At 40.2% G+C, this 17,926-nt stretch overlaps 3 protein-coding genes across 4 annotated transcripts in view; 1 reads left to right on the top strand and 2 right to left on the bottom strand.

Annotated features, from left to right (window-relative positions):
* LOC114647253 (WW domain binding protein 1-like) overlaps positions 1 to 7,864 on the top strand; it is a 49,031-nt gene extending 41,167 nt beyond the window's left edge. For both annotated transcript variants that reach the window (XM_028795902.2, XM_051922185.1), the window contains exon 4: positions 6,433 to 7,864. In XM_028795902.2, coding sequence (XP_028651735.1) covers positions 6,433 to 7,130 — 698 coding nt within the window. In that variant the 3' untranslated portion in view covers positions 7,131 to 7,864. The remainder of the gene's footprint in view (positions 1 to 6,432) is intronic.
* The window catches only part of LOC114647247 (cytosolic purine 5'-nucleotidase), a 1,192,165-nt gene that overhangs the window by 455,161 nt on the left and 719,078 nt on the right, over positions 1 to 17,926 (bottom strand). The gene's annotated exons all lie outside the window — the stretch shown is intronic.
* Positions 15,922 to 17,926, bottom strand: part of LOC114647249 (steroid 17-alpha-hydroxylase/17,20 lyase) — a 32,364-nt gene continuing 30,359 nt past the window's right edge. Inside the window, exon 8 of the mRNA XM_028795892.2 lies at positions 15,922 to 16,314. Coding sequence (XP_028651725.1) covers positions 16,034 to 16,314 — 281 coding nt within the window. The 3' untranslated portion in view covers positions 15,922 to 16,033. The remainder of the gene's footprint in view (positions 16,315 to 17,926) is intronic.

The raw sequence follows: 17,926 nt of genomic DNA, 5'->3' as shown, positions 1-17,926 counted from the left end.
CCTTAGCGTACGTTCAGCTGCAACACCCTTCACAACACAACCAGTATTATACGTCTGGGAAGAAAGAGATGTAAACACGCGCGGGGCAGGAAATAAAGAAACAAGTATTGTTTTTACAAAAGGTTTTAAAGTAAAAGTGAAAATAATGCATATGTAACAATTCACAAGAAAATAACAATCTCTTTAAATTGTAGATTGCCTGCCTAAGGTAAAGTCATCCCTGATGAATGGGGACGTGGGAATGAGGGGTTCTTTCATCGGATTAGCGCTATTTCAGATGTTGAATGGCAAAATGGGGGAGGCAGCTTGATGAATGAGGTCTCCAGGACTTAAAACCAATCCAAATCATATTATGTGATATCATCTAATGTGAAATTCTACTCTATACTTCTAGAATTTTTATTTTTATATTGTATTGAGGATTTATTCTGTTCTATGTATTGTACTGTACGGCTCAGAATTAAAAGACAATGAGTAAAATGACAAACTAGAACTTCATAAAGACGTTTACAAACGTTAACACTAAACACCTGCAGAGCAGGTTAGAGACTATGAAACCAGTGAAATTAGAAAGGCTCACAAAAAAACGGCGCTATACACATGTGGAGAAAGTTAAAGGATATGAAAGTAGGAAAATTAGAAAATATAAAAAAAAGAAAGTAAAGATCGCAGTAGCGCAAACAAACTGCCTCATTTAACTATGCACCAGTCTAACTTTGGTTTTGCACAATAATTACTACACTCTTGCACCTTAACACTTAATTCTACTTTATTCACATAATTTTACTTATTTATTATGTTCTACTATACTGTTATCTTTCAATCTATGACTTTTTGTTAATCTAACTGTTATTCTTCTAACTTTGCAGTTTTTGATAAGCAGATCAGGATGCATTTCACTGCGTGTTGTCCTGTTTAACTATGCATGTGACAAATAAAGAATCTTGAGAATTTCAAAAACGGAGTTTACCGCACATGCATTTATTAGTTACTTTGTTCATGTATATATATTTATCTGTCTGCTTATTTAAAAAGCTACATTTACCCCAGGAGTCAAACGTTCTGTCTAACCCTTGTATAAAAACCTAGACAAAAGCTGGGGTGTCACCTTGGTTAACCCCATGTACCTTTGGAACTGTGAGAGGAAAATAACACAACTTTACAGACAGGAGTCCAATGCAGAACTCTACTTACTTTTTTACTTTGTGAAAAAAAAATTATTAACTGCTGATGATGTAGATCATTTTGTCTGTGCTGAAAGTCCAAACAGAGAAACCTGTCCTGACCTCATGAAAAAGATTCAGCATATTGGGACTCGCAAGGTTACAAATATTGTTTTTACAGAAGTTCTGAAATAAAAGTGAAACTAATGAAATAGCAACAATTCAAAGAAAAAAAAATCTTTAAATGTGTGTATCTGGAAAACCAAACATGGGGGTTGGCGAGCGAAGCGAGCAGGGGGCAAAGCCCCCTAGTGTGTGTGTACATTTTATATATATATATATATAATATATATAATATAATATATATTGCAGCACCTCTCAAGCTCCATCAGGTTGGATAGGAAGCGTTGGTGCACAGCCATTTTAAGATCTCTTCAGAGATGTTCAATCGGATTCAAGTCTGGGCTCTGGCTGGGCCACTCAAGGACATTCACAGAGTTGTCCTGAAGCCACTCCTTTGATATCTTGGCTGTGTGCTTAGAGTCGTTGTCCTGCTGAAAGATGAACCATCACCCCAGTCTGAAGTCAAGAGCGCTCTGGAGCAGGTTTTCATCCAGGATGTCTCTGTACATTGCTGCAGTCATCTTTCCCTTTATCCTGACTAGTCTCCCAGTCTCTGCCGCTGAAAAATATCCCCACAGCATGATGCTGCCACCACCATGCTTCACTGTAGGGATGGTATTGGCCTGGTGATGAGCAGTGCCTGGTTTTCTCCAAACATGACGCCTGGCATTCACACCAAAGAGTTCAATCTTTGTCTCATCAGACCAGAGAATTTTCATTCTCATGGGTTGAGAGTCCTTCAGGTGCCTTTTGGCAAACTCCAGGCGGGCTTTTACTAAGGAGTGGCTTCTGTCTGGCCACTCTACCATACAGGCCTGATTGGTGGATTGCTGCAGAGATGGTTGACCTTCTGGGAGGTTCTCCTCTCTCCACAGAGGACCTCTGGAGCTTTGACAGAGTGACGATCGGGTTCTTGGTCACTTCCCTGTAACCTTCCCCAGATTTGTGCCTCGAGGCAGTCCTGTCTCTGAGGTCTACAGACAGTTCCTTTGACTTAATGCTTGGTTTGTGCTCTGACATGAACTGTCAACTGTGGGACCTTGTATAGACAGGTGTGTGCCTTTCCAAATCATGTCCAATCAACTGAATTTACCACAGGTGGACTCCAATTAAGCTGCAGAAACACCTCAAGGATGATCAGGGGAAACAGGATGCACCTGAGCTCAATTTTGAGCTTCATGGCAAAGGCTGTGAATACTTATGTACATGTGCTTTCTCAATGTTTTTATTTTTAATAAATTTGCAAAAATCTGAAACTTTTTTCACGTTGTCATTATGGGGTGTTGGATTAAATTCATTTTTTTCCTCAGAATTCTACGCACATTTTGGAATAAGGCTGTAACATAACAAAATGTGGAAAAACTGATGCACTGTGAATACTTTCCGGATACACTGTGTGTGTGTGTGTGTGTGTGTGTGTGTGTGTGTGTGTATGTATGTATATACAGTGGTGTGAAAAACTATTTGCCCCCTTCCTGATTTCTTATTCTTTTGCATGTTTGTCACACAAAATGTTTCTGATCATCAAACACATTTAACCATTAGTCAAATATAACACAAGTAAACACAAAATGCAGTTTGTAAATGGTGGTTTTTATTGTTTAGGGAGAAAAAAAAAATCCAAACCTACATGGCCCTGTGTGAAAAAGTAATTGCCCCCTGAACCTAATAACTGGTTGGGCCACCCTTAGCAGCAATAACTGCAATCAAGCGTTTGCGATAACTTGCAATGAGTCTTTTACAGCGCTCTGGAGGAATTTTGGCCCACTCATCTTTGCAAAATTGTTGTAATTCAGCTTTATTTGAGGGTTTTCTAGCATGAACCGCCTTTTTAAGGTCATGCCATAGCATCTCAATTGGATTCAGGTCAGGACTTTGACTAGGCCACTCCAAAGTCTTCATTTTGTTTTTCTTCAGCCATTCAGAGGTGGATTTGCTGGTGTGTTTTGGGTCATTGCCCTGTTGCAGCACCCAAGATCGCTTCAGCTTGAGTTGATGAACAGATGGCCGGACATTCTCCTTCAGGATTTTTTGGTAGACAGTAGAATTCATGGTTCCATCTATCACAGCAAGCCTTCCAGGTCCTGAAGCAGCAAAACAACCCCAGACCATCACACTACCACCACCATATTTTACTGTTGGTATGATGTTCTTTTTCTGAAATGCTGTGTTCCTTTTACGCCAGATGTAACGGGACATTTGCCTTCCAAAAAGTTCAACTTTTGACTCCTCAGTCCACAAGGTATTTTCCCAAAAGTCTTGGCAATCATTGAGATGTTTCTTAGCAAAATTGAGACGAGCCCTAATGTTCTTTTTGCTTAACAGTGGTTTGCGTCTTGGACATCTGCCATGCAGGCCGTTTTTGCCCAGTCTCTTTCTTATGGTGGAGTCGTGAACACTGACCTTAATTGAGGCAAGTGAGGCCTGCAGTTCTTTAGACGTTGTCCTGGGGTCTTTTGTGACCTCTCGGATGAGTCGTCTCTGCGCTCTTGGGGTAATTTTGGTTGGCCGGCCACTCCTGGGAAGGTTCACCACTGTTCCATGTTTTTGCCATTTGTGGATAATGGCTCTCACTGTGGTTCGCTGGAGTCCCAAAGCTTTAGAAATGGCTTTATAACCTTTACCAGACTGATAGATCTCAATTACTTCTGTTCTCATTTGTTCCTGAATTTCTTTGGATCTTGGCATGATGTCTAGCTTTTGAGGTGCTTTTGGTCTACTTCTGTGTCAGGCAGCTCCTATTTAAGTGATTTCTTGATTGAAACAGGTGTGGCAGTAATCAGGCCTGGGGGTGGCTACGGAAATTGAACTCAGGTGTGATACACCACAGTTAGGTTATTTTTTAGCAAGGGGGCAATTACTTTTTCACACAGGGCCATGTAGGTTTGGATTTTTTTCTCCCTAAATAATAAAAACCATCATTTAAAAACTGCATTTTGTGTTTACTTGTGTTATATTTGACTAATGGTTAAATGTGTTTGATGATCAGAAACATTTTGTGTGACAAACATGCAAAAGAATAAGAAATCAGGAAGGGGGCAAATAGTTTTTCACACCACTGTGTGTGTGTGTGTGTGTGTGTGTGTGTGTGTGTGTGTATATATATATATATATATATATATATATATATATATATATATATAATAAAATAGAGAGAGAGTTGGGTCCATAAATATTTGGACAGAGACCACTTTTTTTCTAATTTTGGTTCTGTACATTACCACAATGAATTTTAAATGAAACAACTCAGATGCAGTTGAAGTGCAGACTTTCAGCTTTTATTCAGTGGGGTGAACAAAATGATTGCATATAAATATGATAGCCTCTAAAGCATTTTTTGAACACACTCCCTTCATTTCAGGGGCTCAATAGTAATTGGACAAATGAAATAACTGGAAATAAAATGTTCATTTCTAATACTTGGTTGAAAACCCTTTGCTGGCAATGACAGCCTGAAGTCTTGAACTCATGGACATCACCAGATGTTGGGTTTCCTCCTTTTTAAAGCTCAGCCAGGCCATTACTGCAGCGGTTTTAAGTTGCTGTTTGTGGGCCTTTCTGTCTGAAGTTTAGTCTTCAACAAGTGAAATGCATGCTCAATTGGGTTAAGATCAGGTGACTGACTTGGCCATTCAAGAATTTTCCACTTCTTTGCTTTAATAAACTCCTGGGTTGCTTTGGCTATATGTTTTTGGTCATTGGGCGCCGTTTCATGATACAGATGGACAATCAATTTGACTGCATTTAGCTGGATTTGAGCAGACAGTATGTCTCTGAACACATCAGAATTCATTCGGCTGCTTCTGTCCTGTGTCACATCATCAATAAACACTAGTGTCCCAGTGCCACTGGCAGCTATGCACTCCCAAGCCATCACACTGCCTCCACCGTGTTTTACAGATGATGTGGTATGCTTTGGATAATGAGCTGTTCCACGCCTTCTCCATACTTTTTTCTTGCCATCATTCTGGTAGAGGTTGATCTTGGTTTCATCTGTCCAAAGAATGTTTTTCCAGAACTGTGCTGGCTTTTTTAGATGTTCTTTAGCAAAGTCCAATCTATCCTTTCTATTCTTGAGGCTTATGAGTGGCTTGCACCTTGCAGTGCACCCTCTGTATTTACTTTCATGCAGTCTTCTCTCTATGGTAGACTTGGATATCGATACGCCTACCTCCTGGAGAGTGTTGTTCACTTGGTTGACTGTTGTGAAGGGGTTTCTCTTCACCATGGAAATGATTCTGCGATCATCCACCACTGTTGCCTTCCGTGGACGTCCAGGTCTTTTTGCGTTGCTGAGTTCACCAGTGCTTGCTTTCTTTCTCAGAATGTACCAAACTGTAGATTTTGCCACTCGTAATATTTTAGCAATTTCTCAGATGGGTTTTTTCTGTTTTCACAGCTTAAGGATGGCTTCTTTCACCTGCATGGAGAGCTCCTTTGTCCGCATGTCTGTTCACAGCAAAATCTTCCACGTGCAAGCACCACACCTCAAATCAACTCCAGGCCTTTTATCTGCTTAATTGATAATGACATAACAACGGACTTGCCCACACCTGCCCATGAAATAGCCTTTGAGTCAATTGTCCAATTACTTTTGAGCCCCTGAAATGAAGGGATTGTGTTTTTAAAAAATAAAAAAATAAATAAAATGCTTTAGTTGCCTCACAATTTTATGCAATCGTTTTGTTCACCCCGCTGAATTAAAGCTGACAGTCTGCACTTCAACTGCATCTGAGTTGTTTCTTTTAAAATTCATTGTGGTAATGTACAGAACCAAAATTAGAAAAAAAAGTTCTGTGTCCAAATATTTATGGACCTAACTGTGAGTGTGTGTGTGTGTATATGTATGTATGTATATATATAATATATGTATATATGTGTGTGTGTATGTATATGTGTGTGTATATGTGTGTGTCTGTGTATATATATATATATAATATAACACTGCACAGAACAGCATGCAGAGTCCTTACACAGTAATGTTTTAGTTAATGTTTTAATTGGTGTGACCTATACAGTGACAGTGTGACTAAAACCACTTTTTTTAAAATGCATGATTCAAAAAGTCTACTATTGTATGTTTACCATTATTTTGGTATGTTTTGTAATTTTTTTTGTTTTCCTCTTATTTTTTTTTTTTCTGCAGGGTTTTTGCCAAATTATCTCTTACCAGCTTATGAGGAAGTGGTAAACAGGCCACCAACTCCTCCTCCTCCTTATAGTGCCTTACAGCCATGTCCTCCTGGAAGTGGCGTTATAAATTTAGAGCAGGTTGAAAGAAATCCCCATGCAATACAAGGTAGCCCTACGCCTGTAGCAGATGTTATCTCTGCACGACCCGGTGATCTTGACCCTCAGCCACCAGTGGACTACATTCAGCAGGCTATCCTAAAACCGCCTCCTGCCATAGAACGTGATGGACAAGTTGCATGTAGCAATGAGATAGCTGATAGTGTTTCTTTCCCAGACAAAGAGGAAGATTGTCAGAAAGAGCTTTTGAAAGACTTCAGTTCTGAAAGCTTTTCAGAAGATAAAGAAAAAACACCTGGAAGACACCGGCGTTTCACTGGAGATTCTGGCATCGAAGTTTGTGTTTGTCGTGGAAGGGAAGATGATGGGCTCCTTGATGATAATTTGGATGGACCAATGGACTTCTGTGAAGGCTGCAATTCCTGTGAATCTCAGCCTTGTTTGGATGAGGAACAAGGAATGCTTTACCCAGAGAGACATCAAGAACATGGTCAGCCCCAGTCATCACGACATCCTGTGTGCCTGCTTTTGCACACCATAAATGAGCAGGAGTTGCCGAATGCTCCAAATGGGAGCAGTGACCCTCAAAGCTGAGCACAAGAGACTTGAGGAAGAAGCTAAATAGGGGAAATGTTTATTTGGTTCACTACTGTGGTTGATTTGTGGCCATCATTATACTAAGAACAAATTTAAGCCATATGTGAATTGTGTGCTGTCCTACTTTCCTTTTGCAGGACGGACTTGACATTTGTGGTAAAGAAAATACAGGAATTGTTATCTGAGAAACTCAGTAATTCTATGTTTGTGAAGCAAAGGTGTTTCTTTGCATGTGGGTTGAGCTGTCTTAATGTGAAGCAGGTCATGTAGGGTTCTTGGTGCCCATGTTCATACTGACAGGACAGGCTCATATGGGGAAGAAACTGCAAAGGAAGAAGCCTTAGTAGCTGTTAAAGAGTTTTGTTGTGTTAACTCTTCAGAGTACGGCTGTAGAGAGCTGTTCCAAAAGACACTGTTTTCAAAAAAAAAAAAAAAATATATATAAATACACAAAATGGTTTAAATAATAATGAAAATTCTAAATCGTGGTTAACATGTATAAAATACAGTAAAATGTGTTTGGAAAGTTTTCAGCTTTTTTGTTTTTCTCATACTCGAGACATTTGGTCATTAAGGGGGCTTCATTCAGTGTCCGATGTGGTATGCAAATCTTTGAATGCATGTGTGACATTTATAACAAAAGGGTCCAGCTCATTTAATTGTCCTGACCTTTCAATGAAATAACCATTAAAAAGATAGACAAGGGGAATAAAAGAGTGTTGTTAGTTTAAGAGCCTGTAAATGATTTTTTTTTTTTTTTTTTTTTAATGCATTATTTCTGAGTAACTGGCCTTCAGGTCGCTTCTCTATAGTGAATTTTATATATGTAATTCTGCAGACCTGTTCAAAAATACTGGTAGGTACGCTGAAATGTTTTTGTAGAAATTTTTGGCCCCTGCAGTATTTTTAACCTTGGCTATGGATACGGAAAGTTACTTGAATTTTTTGTTTTTATGGCTTTGACTATGCATTTGTTTCCTAGAAATCTCAAATTGGGCTTGTTGGCAGCAGAAAGCTAGTTTTATGCATTTGCACAATATAAACTTTAAAAAATGAAGTTGAAATTATTTAGTTTTAATATTTTACAAAGACAAGTCAAGTCGACTTCAATTTACATGCAGTTTGATTTTTTGCTATTCATTTTTTGTGTGTTTAGCAAATGGACCCCCCATGGATGCTTAAGGAGTGTTTCTTTATTGTCCCAGTGTGTTTTTAAGGCGACAGGTCATTTTATTGACACACTGTAATATTCGCAAAAAACGACCTTGCAGACCTGTTGACTGCAGTGCAGTTGTAGCTACCTGAGGCTGATTACAAATGAAACATTCCAGTTAACTGAACCATAAAACTTTCACTTACTGAGTAGGTAGGTGCATGGTAAGGTAGGCAGGCGTCACACGATTTTGCATTGAAACCACCAGTTTCCAAAATAAATTGACCAAACTTGAATTTTTGTTATCTGCCCACACAAGTCCTGTGTGTCAGTACGAGATAACCACTTCCTTATAAACTTTCTCATTAGCAGATTTTATTTTTTGTAACTATAGTTTTTCTTAACTAGAATGCACTCTTTTATTTTACAATCTGTCTTAACCACTTCCATCTGAGCAAGAAATTTTTCTTGGTTAAAAGAAAAAAGCATACAAAAAAGTACATTTCCTTAAAAATTCCTGTGGTACTCTGAGGTGCTGCAAGTAGGGGTGCTGAGGGGGCTTCTGCTTCCCCGTAATTAAGATACCGCTGACCTGACTGTGGTCCTGCACTCATGCAGTGAAGCTTGGCGTCCCCCCTCAAGATGTGCTTCTGTGCCAATGAGAGAGGTCCTGCGGATGTGAGACCACTTGGAGTAATGTACTGTTAATTGACTTAGTACTTTTAGACTGGTTATTAGGAATTTTGTGTTTTGTTTTTTTTTTGGTTTTTTTTAAATGTATATTACTCAATCAGAAGTAATTAATGCTTTTAATATCAATTTGATTTGTATCTGTGAGTCTGTGGTTTTCCTAAGAATAGTAAGTCTAAATTTTCATTTGTGACTGAGTCAAAGTGTTACTAGTTTATTTTGTTAAATTAACTATACCTATCACTGTTATGGCTGGTAATATTGGTAAGCAGTCGTGGGTCTTAAATAGCTTCTGCTGTCCAGGGTTTGAGGGTTTTTTTTTTTGTTTTTTGTTTTTTTTGTTTTTGTTTTGAACGCACATCTGTTGAGCAAACCACTGTTTGTTTGTGAGCTGCTCTGCTCTCCTGGGAGTTTTCAATTTGAATGTCCTTGTTTATGTAATCACACTTTTCTTCTTGGTTTGCCAAGTCTCTTATGCACAGAAAATGCACACATTTTGAAAGATCTTTAATGTTGTCTTTAATAGAATGAGTGTGAGCATAATGCTCTGATTTAGCTCATTTGGGGTTTTCTGGAATTGTAAAAATGACATTTTACAGTTGTTAGACACCAGTGCTAACTTTTTTTCTGTTCATTAAAAACAAATGCAATATAATGAGGATTTTTAATAGCATATTATATTTAATGCTGAAGGATAAATGACTCTCAATTGAACAATGCAGCAGAGCAGAATGGCACAGATTCAGAATGCATTTTTAATTTGATTGTGTATGCCAGTGTAACTCGGATCACTTTGCGAGTCTGTAATTAATGTGCTACTTTGGATGATTAATTTTTCTCACGTGTCCCCCAGGGCTGTAGGTGTTCTGGTGTTGGCCAACCGCGTGCACAGTGATGGACTCCAGCACACCACTGCTTCCTTATAAATTTGCTGCCCTCTGAATGGTACTCTGCATTTTGTTAATTCTTTGAAGTGTAACATGAGTTCTGTGTAATGTTCATGCTTTTAAGTTTGTAATATTTCTAATCACAAACGTGTTGGCATATGTTTTGACATGCATCAAGATTCCAGAATTTGCATATTAATTTCTGAATCCTTCCCTGATTTTAATGAAAGTATTACAAACATGGACTGTAATGAAGCCTGACGTCTGGCATATTCAGCTTAACGTGAGCCCTTTATCTCATGGGTTCAGTTTGCTTCTTAGTTGCAGGCGTACTGTTTCAAAAGACATGGTATCCGTTCAGGCAAGAGTCCAGCTTTGCCATTGCTTACCTGAATGTCTGGGACAGGCCGTGTTATGTTTGCATGAAAATTTCAACTTGTCATTTGAAAGAGACTGTTGGTCAGTGGAAGTTTTGCTTGCTGTCACAAATTAGAAGCAGAAACATTGAAATGGGTGCCCATGTGTAGTAACAGATGACTGTGAAAGATTGCTTTGAGGATTAAAATCTTGATGAAGGCATTGTGATGGTTTGTGTACCCACTGCCTTCCAGGGGTCCTTTGCATCCATGAGTTTCACATGGTGATAGTGAATGGGACTGAAGTGGTAAAACGGTTTGTGCTTTTGTGACAGAAGTCTTTTTTGTGTTCTTACCTCTGATCATCTTTAAGTGGGAATGACCTTGTGAAAATCTAAAATGCAGAAGTGCTAATTACTGTTGTGATGGTATATACAATTAGTCGTTTTTTGATATTTTTTTTCTATAGACAAAGAAACCCTTAAAGCAGATCTCGTACTGAGCAATAAAGATGTGATCAGTAGGTGCGGGCTGCTGCCAGGTGTGGTGCGGCTCTGGTCAAATATTAAACCACAGCAAGCAATCTGTTTGCTGCTGAAAAACACAAAGGTCAGTGCTGATGAGCAGTGTGCAGGTTAAAACAGAGGCGATAATAAGCCAAGCCTGTTTCCTTTTAAGTCTGAATTTTGCAGAGACATGCAGAGGAGTGTTTTGGTATGTTCTTGGTTGGCAGCACGTGATCTTTACAGCCCACCCTGTTGTCCCTGGTAGCAGATGTTGACCTTGGGTGGTGTGTGAGAATGCATTGCCTACACATACCTGCCCTCCTCTGCCAGCTCTTATCAAGAGACGTTGCAGACTTGGGCTACTTCTGTCACATGTGCTGAGTTGGGCCGAAGTCCTTTTGGGGATGAAAGGTCCGATGTGAAAGCAGCTGTTTATTCTGTGTCATTTGGGTCCTGCACTGCATTAGGGTTTTAAATGTTCACCTATCTTTGTAATGTTTATAGACATTAATATTACTTAGATGAAAAATGTAATGAAAATGCATGAGTGGTGTTTCGTTCTTCTTTTTTTTTTTTTTTTTTTTAATTATAAATAAGTTTCTAGTACTTGTGGGTACAAAACCTTAGTTTGAATGAACAGAAAATTATGCTTACTTAGAAAAACATGTTTCTGAAAAATTGCACTGTATTTACAAGTCATATACTAAGGGCTTGTATTAAAAAACCTACCCCAGAAAAGCTGAAAATAAAAAAAATTGTATTTACTTTAGGTGTAAAGTAGTGCTTTTTATACGATAATGTGTGAGGATGAATTACTTGTAGGTTTTCATTTTACGTTTATATTTTTCACCAGGCTGCAGCTCTGTCTTTGAATCTTGTGCTGGATACAGTCATCTTGCCATTTTTAATAAGCACTGACCAGTAATTTTGTAACTCCATTTTTGGGCTCCTTAAAGTTTCTAAGGCCGCTGATTTATATCCCTGCTTTCATTGTCCCCTTATTTAGTGGTTCAGTGTTGATTCATACTTGAAAATGAAGGTGATAGCCACTTAACAGTATGAAAGTCCTGTCTAGAAGTGGCAAACCTGCTGGGCTGTCCTTTAGCTGTCAGTTATCTGCTTCTTATTTCTGTCCTGAAGTCCACTCTTAAAGACCCTGCTGCATCCGGCCCCCTGCAGGTGTCTAAGAGGACCAACTGCTAAAGAGCCCAGAGGCTTGTTGAGGAGCCAGTAAGCTGTTAATGTTGGCCATTGCATCGCCCGCACTAAGCATGTGGTCCAGCTGCCGGGATGTGATGGAATGTGGACCATGCACAGTGGGTATAGAGAAGAGTCGCCCCCTTTGAAAATATTCACATTCTGTTGCTTTACAACCTAAAATGACTCAATGGAACCTATAACACCCAATTCAAAGATATAATAACAGTTTGGAAAAAATATAATAAAAACATCAAGAATCGCTGCAATTGATAAAGGATCACCTCCCTCCCAAACAATACTTGTAAACTCCCCTCAGTTGTAAGGAATCACCTTCTCCATTGCACACCAAGCTGATTGGCTCCCCCTGTGATTAATTGTGATCATTCTGATTAGTTCAGCATAAAGATTTATGGAGATTTCCAGTGCTTGGTAGTGCAACTGAAAACAAACAATTCCTTATGGGTGGCATGGCACTGTCAGAAGATCTTAGGGATAAAGTTCTGAGCAGGCACAAGTTGGGAGATGGTTACAAAAAGATTTCAAATGCTTTTCCAATCCCTAGGAGCACAATATAGCCCATAATGAAGAAGTGGAATGTGTTTGGTACTTCCTGCATCAGGCAATCCCTCCAAACGGGATGGAAGAGTGAGTAGGAAACTGGCCAATGGCAACTTTGAAGGAGTTACAGGACTTTATGGCAAAAAGGGGTCATTGTGTGTATGTGACAACAATATTACAAATGCTCCACAAATATGATTTGCACAGGAGGGTTGCAAGAAAAATGCTACTTCTCAAGAAAGGCCACATCAAGTCTCATTTCATCTTTACTGAAACGTAATCTAGAAGATTAGAGAAGCCGAGTTATAAAAGGTGTTCAAGTCAGATGAGACTAAAATCAAACTATTTGGCCTCAACACCAAACTGTACACCTGGAGGAAAACCAATACAGGTCACCATCAAAAAACCCCACCACATCTCCAGTAAAGCATGGTAGGTGGTAGCATCCTGTTGTGGGGGTGTTTCTGTGCCGCAGGGACTGGGACACTTGTCAGGGTAGAAGGAAAAATGAATGGGGCAAAACAGTCAAATTCTTGAAGAAAACTTGCTACCCTCTGCCAGAAAGTTGTCAATGGGAAGAAGACTCTCCTTCCAACATGACACTTGCCAAAGCACACAGCAAAATTGACCACAGAGAGAAAAAAGTGAATGTCCTTGCATGGTGTAGTCCAGACTGACCCCTGTTGAAACAAATCTGTGGAATGATTTGAAGTCTGGTCTGCTCGCATCCAGATTGTTCTAATGGGACAGTTGGTGGACTGCATTCAGCCCAACAAAGCTCACCAGTCCTATCCACTTAATTCTTCCAAGTCAAGTTTTGAAAGTCCCTAAAGTGTGGTAGACAGTAAGACTACTTGGTCACTTATTTCAAGTGTCTGTGTGAAATTTACCCTTAAGTTTTCAATTGTGTTCTTGAAATAAAAATAAGTCTCAATCCACTGGACTAATTCCCTTCATAATTTTTAACAGTTCAGTCAGGTCTCCTCTTAATCTTACTTATCTTAACCTGTCAATGCTCAGCTCTTTTTATATTTCCTCGTAACTCTTCCTCTGTAGCCCTGGACTCGGTCTAGTTGCTCTTCTCTGGACCTTTTCTAGTGCTGCTATGTGATTTTTGTAGCCTGGAGACCAAAACTTCAACCAGTACTTCAGATGAGCCCTTACCAGTACGTTATAAAGAGGGTGCAGAACCTCCTTGGACTTGTACTCCACACATCAGGGTGCTATATAACCTGACATTCTGCTAGCCCCTTTAATGGCTTCTGAATACCATCTGGCAGTTGATTGTGTCAAGTCACCATGACTCCTAAATCCTTCTATAAGGTGTACTTTCAATTTTCAAATCTAACATTTTTACTTGTGTGTGTTACTTTACATTTACTGACATTAAATTTCATTTGCCACAAATCTGCCCAACCCTTTAAGTCTCTCTTTAATGATTTAACGAATTCCAAATTATCTGCCAATCCACCTGTCTTGGTATCATCTACAAATTTAACCAGCTTGTTACTTATATTCCTATCTAAGTCATTTATATATATTAAAAATAGCAGCAGCCCAAGCACTGACCCCTGCTGGATACCACTCTTTAACATCAGCCAATTCTGATGAGGTTCCTCACACCATAACACTCTGCTTCCTGTATCTGAGCCAATTCTGCACCCATCTACAAACACCCTAAACTCCCACTTCTTTTAATTTGATGCCCAGCCTCTCATGTGGCACCTTATCAAATGCTTTCTGAAAGTCAAGATTGATAATATCATGTGCTCCACTTTGATCGTATCCTTTTGTTGCTTCCTCATAGAATTCCAGCATGTTAGTAAAACACGACCTCCCTCTTCTGAACCCATGCTGACTGTTCCTAATAACTCATATACTTGCCATGTGCTGCTCAATCTTATCCTTAATAATTCCTTCCATTATAGTGTTTTGAGTACTGAGAAAAGTGCTATATAAATGTAATGAATTATTATTATTATTAATTATCCTGTGATGCACAGTAAACTTACTGGACTATAGTTTCTTGTATCTGCCCAGTCACCCTTTTTATATAACAGCCAATATTTGCCATTTTCCAGTCCTTTGGAATGTCCCCAGTCTGCAGTGACTTCCTAATAAGTTCAAGGGTTTATATCCGGACTCGCTGGCCTCCTTAAGAACTCGAGGGTGAATATTATCTGGTCCTTGTGATTTGTTTGATTTTCAACCCACCATCCGACGTTTACCTGAGCTTGAACAGTTCTGTAGAGATGAGCAGGCAAGTACTCCTCAGTCTGGATGTGCAAAGTTGATAGAGGAGGATCCCAAAAGGCTCAAGGCTGTCATTAAACCAGAAGGTGGTACCACAAAGTACTGAAAGTGGATGATGATCCTTTATCACTTCAGACTTTATCTTTTTTTTTTTTTTTTTTTTTTTTTTTATAATAATTTTTCCAAACTGTTAGTTGTTACAGGTAGTGTATCAAGTAAATAAAGCTGAAAAATTATTTTTGTGTGATTGTTTTCATTTTTGGCTGTAAAGCAACAAAACGTATTTTCACAGGGGCCGATTCTTTTCTATACCCACATACATTTGTGGTGGTTGGTAGGCTCTTGGGGGCTTCTGTGATCTTGCTGCCCACCACATCTCTTTTCTCAAGTATGCCTTGATAAGATGCTGCCCTCCTTATGTTGCAGTTCCACACTATGTCCAGTGTGTACTCTGTTGGTTATCAAACGTGTTGCATTGGTGCCATGACAGCCTCTGATTAGGACAATAGGGGTACAAAAATATTTAAAGGCGTGGTGCAGTTGGGGGAAGTGATTGGACAATTTACAGTTTCCCTTACCTCAATACAGACTGGAAAGTGGCCAGGGGTGACCTTTTATAGTAATGAACCAAAACAGGGCAGGACTGAGACCACATCTGGAGTGTTGTTTGCACTTGGGGTCACCATGGTACAAGAAAGACCCCGCAGCGTGGAGACTAAAGGACGTGCCCTATGGGACAGACTCTGAGAATTAAATTTGTTTAGTCTCGAGCAGCGAAGACAGTGTGGTGACCCAATCCCAGTATTTCAAATCCTCAAAGGTGTTGATAAAGCAGATCCGGTGACCTCCTTTCTGGTTAAGAGCGAGTCGCGTACTTGAGGACTTCAGTGGAAATTAAGGGAAGTGCATTTAAGACTGAAGCCTGTAAGCACCTTTTTATTCTGAGAGTTGTGGGACTCTGGAAGAAACAACCAAGACATGGAGTTGAAGCAAAAACGCCTAACAACCTTTAAGAAGAGATGAGATATTGGGAGGGCTTAGCCTTCAGCTAAACAAGTGGGCTTGACAAACCGAATGGCCTCCTCTCGTTTGTCAAAGTTCTTACGTGTCTGTGAGTGGGTCAGGTGAGCACATTGTGTTGGCACATTTTATATTCTTACAACCAAGAGAATTTTTTTTTTATTATTCTTTATTTTGTTTGTAACTTTTATTGTCTTCCAGGATTTCAGAACATGGCACAAGCTGAGGAAGAAGAGTCAATTGCAAAATGCAGAAGTGTATTGGCAGAGGATGCCGCTTAACTGGAATCTTGTTGATTTTTCAGCCATATGTCCCTCAGCTTGGCGTCCACCTTAAACTTGTCTGGCTGGAGGACGACTCCAAACTTGCCCTGCAGGTCAGGTAAAGAGTGGCCTTCAGGTATAGCCAGGGAGAAGCGCTGCAGCAGCCAGCCCATGAAGAGAAAGAGCTCCATCTTGGCCAGGGCTTCCCCCAGGCAGACACGAATTCCCACCCCAAAAGGCAGGAAGCTGGGCGACGGAGCGAGAATGAGCTGTCCTTCTTCATCCAGAAAGCGCCCTGCAAAAGAGAGAGAGAGGATGATGATGATGACGTGGCCCACCCCTGACAGCCTGAGCATGCATTACATGGGCACAAAAGATGGTGTCCCTTATAGTTGCTGCACTGGGTGGCAGGCGTTTTAAAGGAGTCACACTTGTAACAAGCAGACAAGTTCATAACCGGGACGGGAGACGTAAATCAAAGTTGAAGAACAGAAAAAGATTTCATTTTAAATGGATAGAATTTGTCCAACAATCAGCACTCAAGAAATCATCGAGACAAAGTGAAAGACGTTTTCAGAAAGGTCTGCAAATGTCTTAAAAATCCAAACTAAAATCTTGCATTCCTTAGGAGTTTTCGGACCCTTTGTTGTGGCACACAAGACTGTGGTCAGGTGCCTCCTGCTTCTGTCGAGGACTCGATTGGGGTCCACCTGTGGCAGACATTTACAGAGGCAGACCCCTGCAGATAGCCAGTCCACAATTCACACTGCATGTAAAACAAAAACCAATCCATCAAGTCCAAGGGGCGCTCTGTGGTGGGGCATCGATCAGGGCAGGGGCATTAAAACCATTTGTAAAGCTTTGAGTGTTCCCAGGAGTGCAGTAGCCTCAATAATTGAGAAATGGACCAAGTTCGGAACCACCAGGAGTCGTCTTATAGTTGACCATCCTGGGTGAGCAGGGCCAGCCAAGGACCCAGTGATTAATCTAACAGAGCCTGAGAGAACCCTGCAGTAAGACAACCATCTTGGCAGCACTCCATCAATCAGGCGTTTATGGGGAGTGGATGGATGACAACCACTCGTGTAAAAGATGTGACCGCTTAAAGGACTCGGAGAGCTTTGTGGAAAACGACTTTCTGGCGTGATGAGAGAAAAACTGAGCTCTTTGGGCAAAACTTCAGGGACTATGTCTGGTGAAGACCAGGCCCTGCTTTTGACCTGCCTAATGCCATCCCTACGATAAAGCATGGTGGTGGTAGCATCATGTTATGGGGGTGCTTCTCTGTGGCAGGGACAGGGAGCCTGGTCAGAACTGAGGTAAGGAGGATGGATATAATACAGAGAGATCCTTGAAGAAAACTGTAACCCCTTAATGCAAGATATTTTAATACTAAAATGACCTGAAGAATCCAGCCAAGACAATGCTGGAGTGGCTTTGGGACAAATCTGTTGAGTGGTTCAGCTTAAAGCCCACAGAACGTGAGTGGAGAGACCTGAAGATGGCCGTTTACAGACACTTTCCATCTCGTCTAATGGGGCTTGAGAGGATTCAACAAGAAACTGCCCAAATCCAGGTGTGCAAAGCTTGTAGAGACCTTCACAAGAAGACTTGAAGCTGTAAGTGATGCCAGAGGGGCTTCTACAAAGTGCTGATTTAAGGTACCTGTGTAGAGGTTTGAGGTGCTGATTTTTAAGAAATTTGCAAACCTTTCACTTTGTCATTTGGGGTTATTGAGTGTATGGATTGATGGGTAAAAATGACAAATTTAAAATTAAATCTACAACACAGTAAAGTGTGCAGAAACTGAAGGGGGCTGGATACTTAGGAAGTCCTCTGGCTATAATGTAATAATCAGAGCCCATTTCAAATTGACACAAATCATAACACACTTGTTCTGTGAATCT

This window comes from Erpetoichthys calabaricus, chromosome 2, assembly GCF_900747795.2.
Source record: "Erpetoichthys calabaricus chromosome 2, fErpCal1.3, whole genome shotgun sequence".
NCBI classification, from domain to species: domain Eukaryota; kingdom Metazoa; phylum Chordata; class Cladistia; order Polypteriformes; family Polypteridae; genus Erpetoichthys; species Erpetoichthys calabaricus.
Note: the sequence above shows the minus strand (reverse complement) of the source record. Positions and strands in the feature narration are given on the sequence as shown.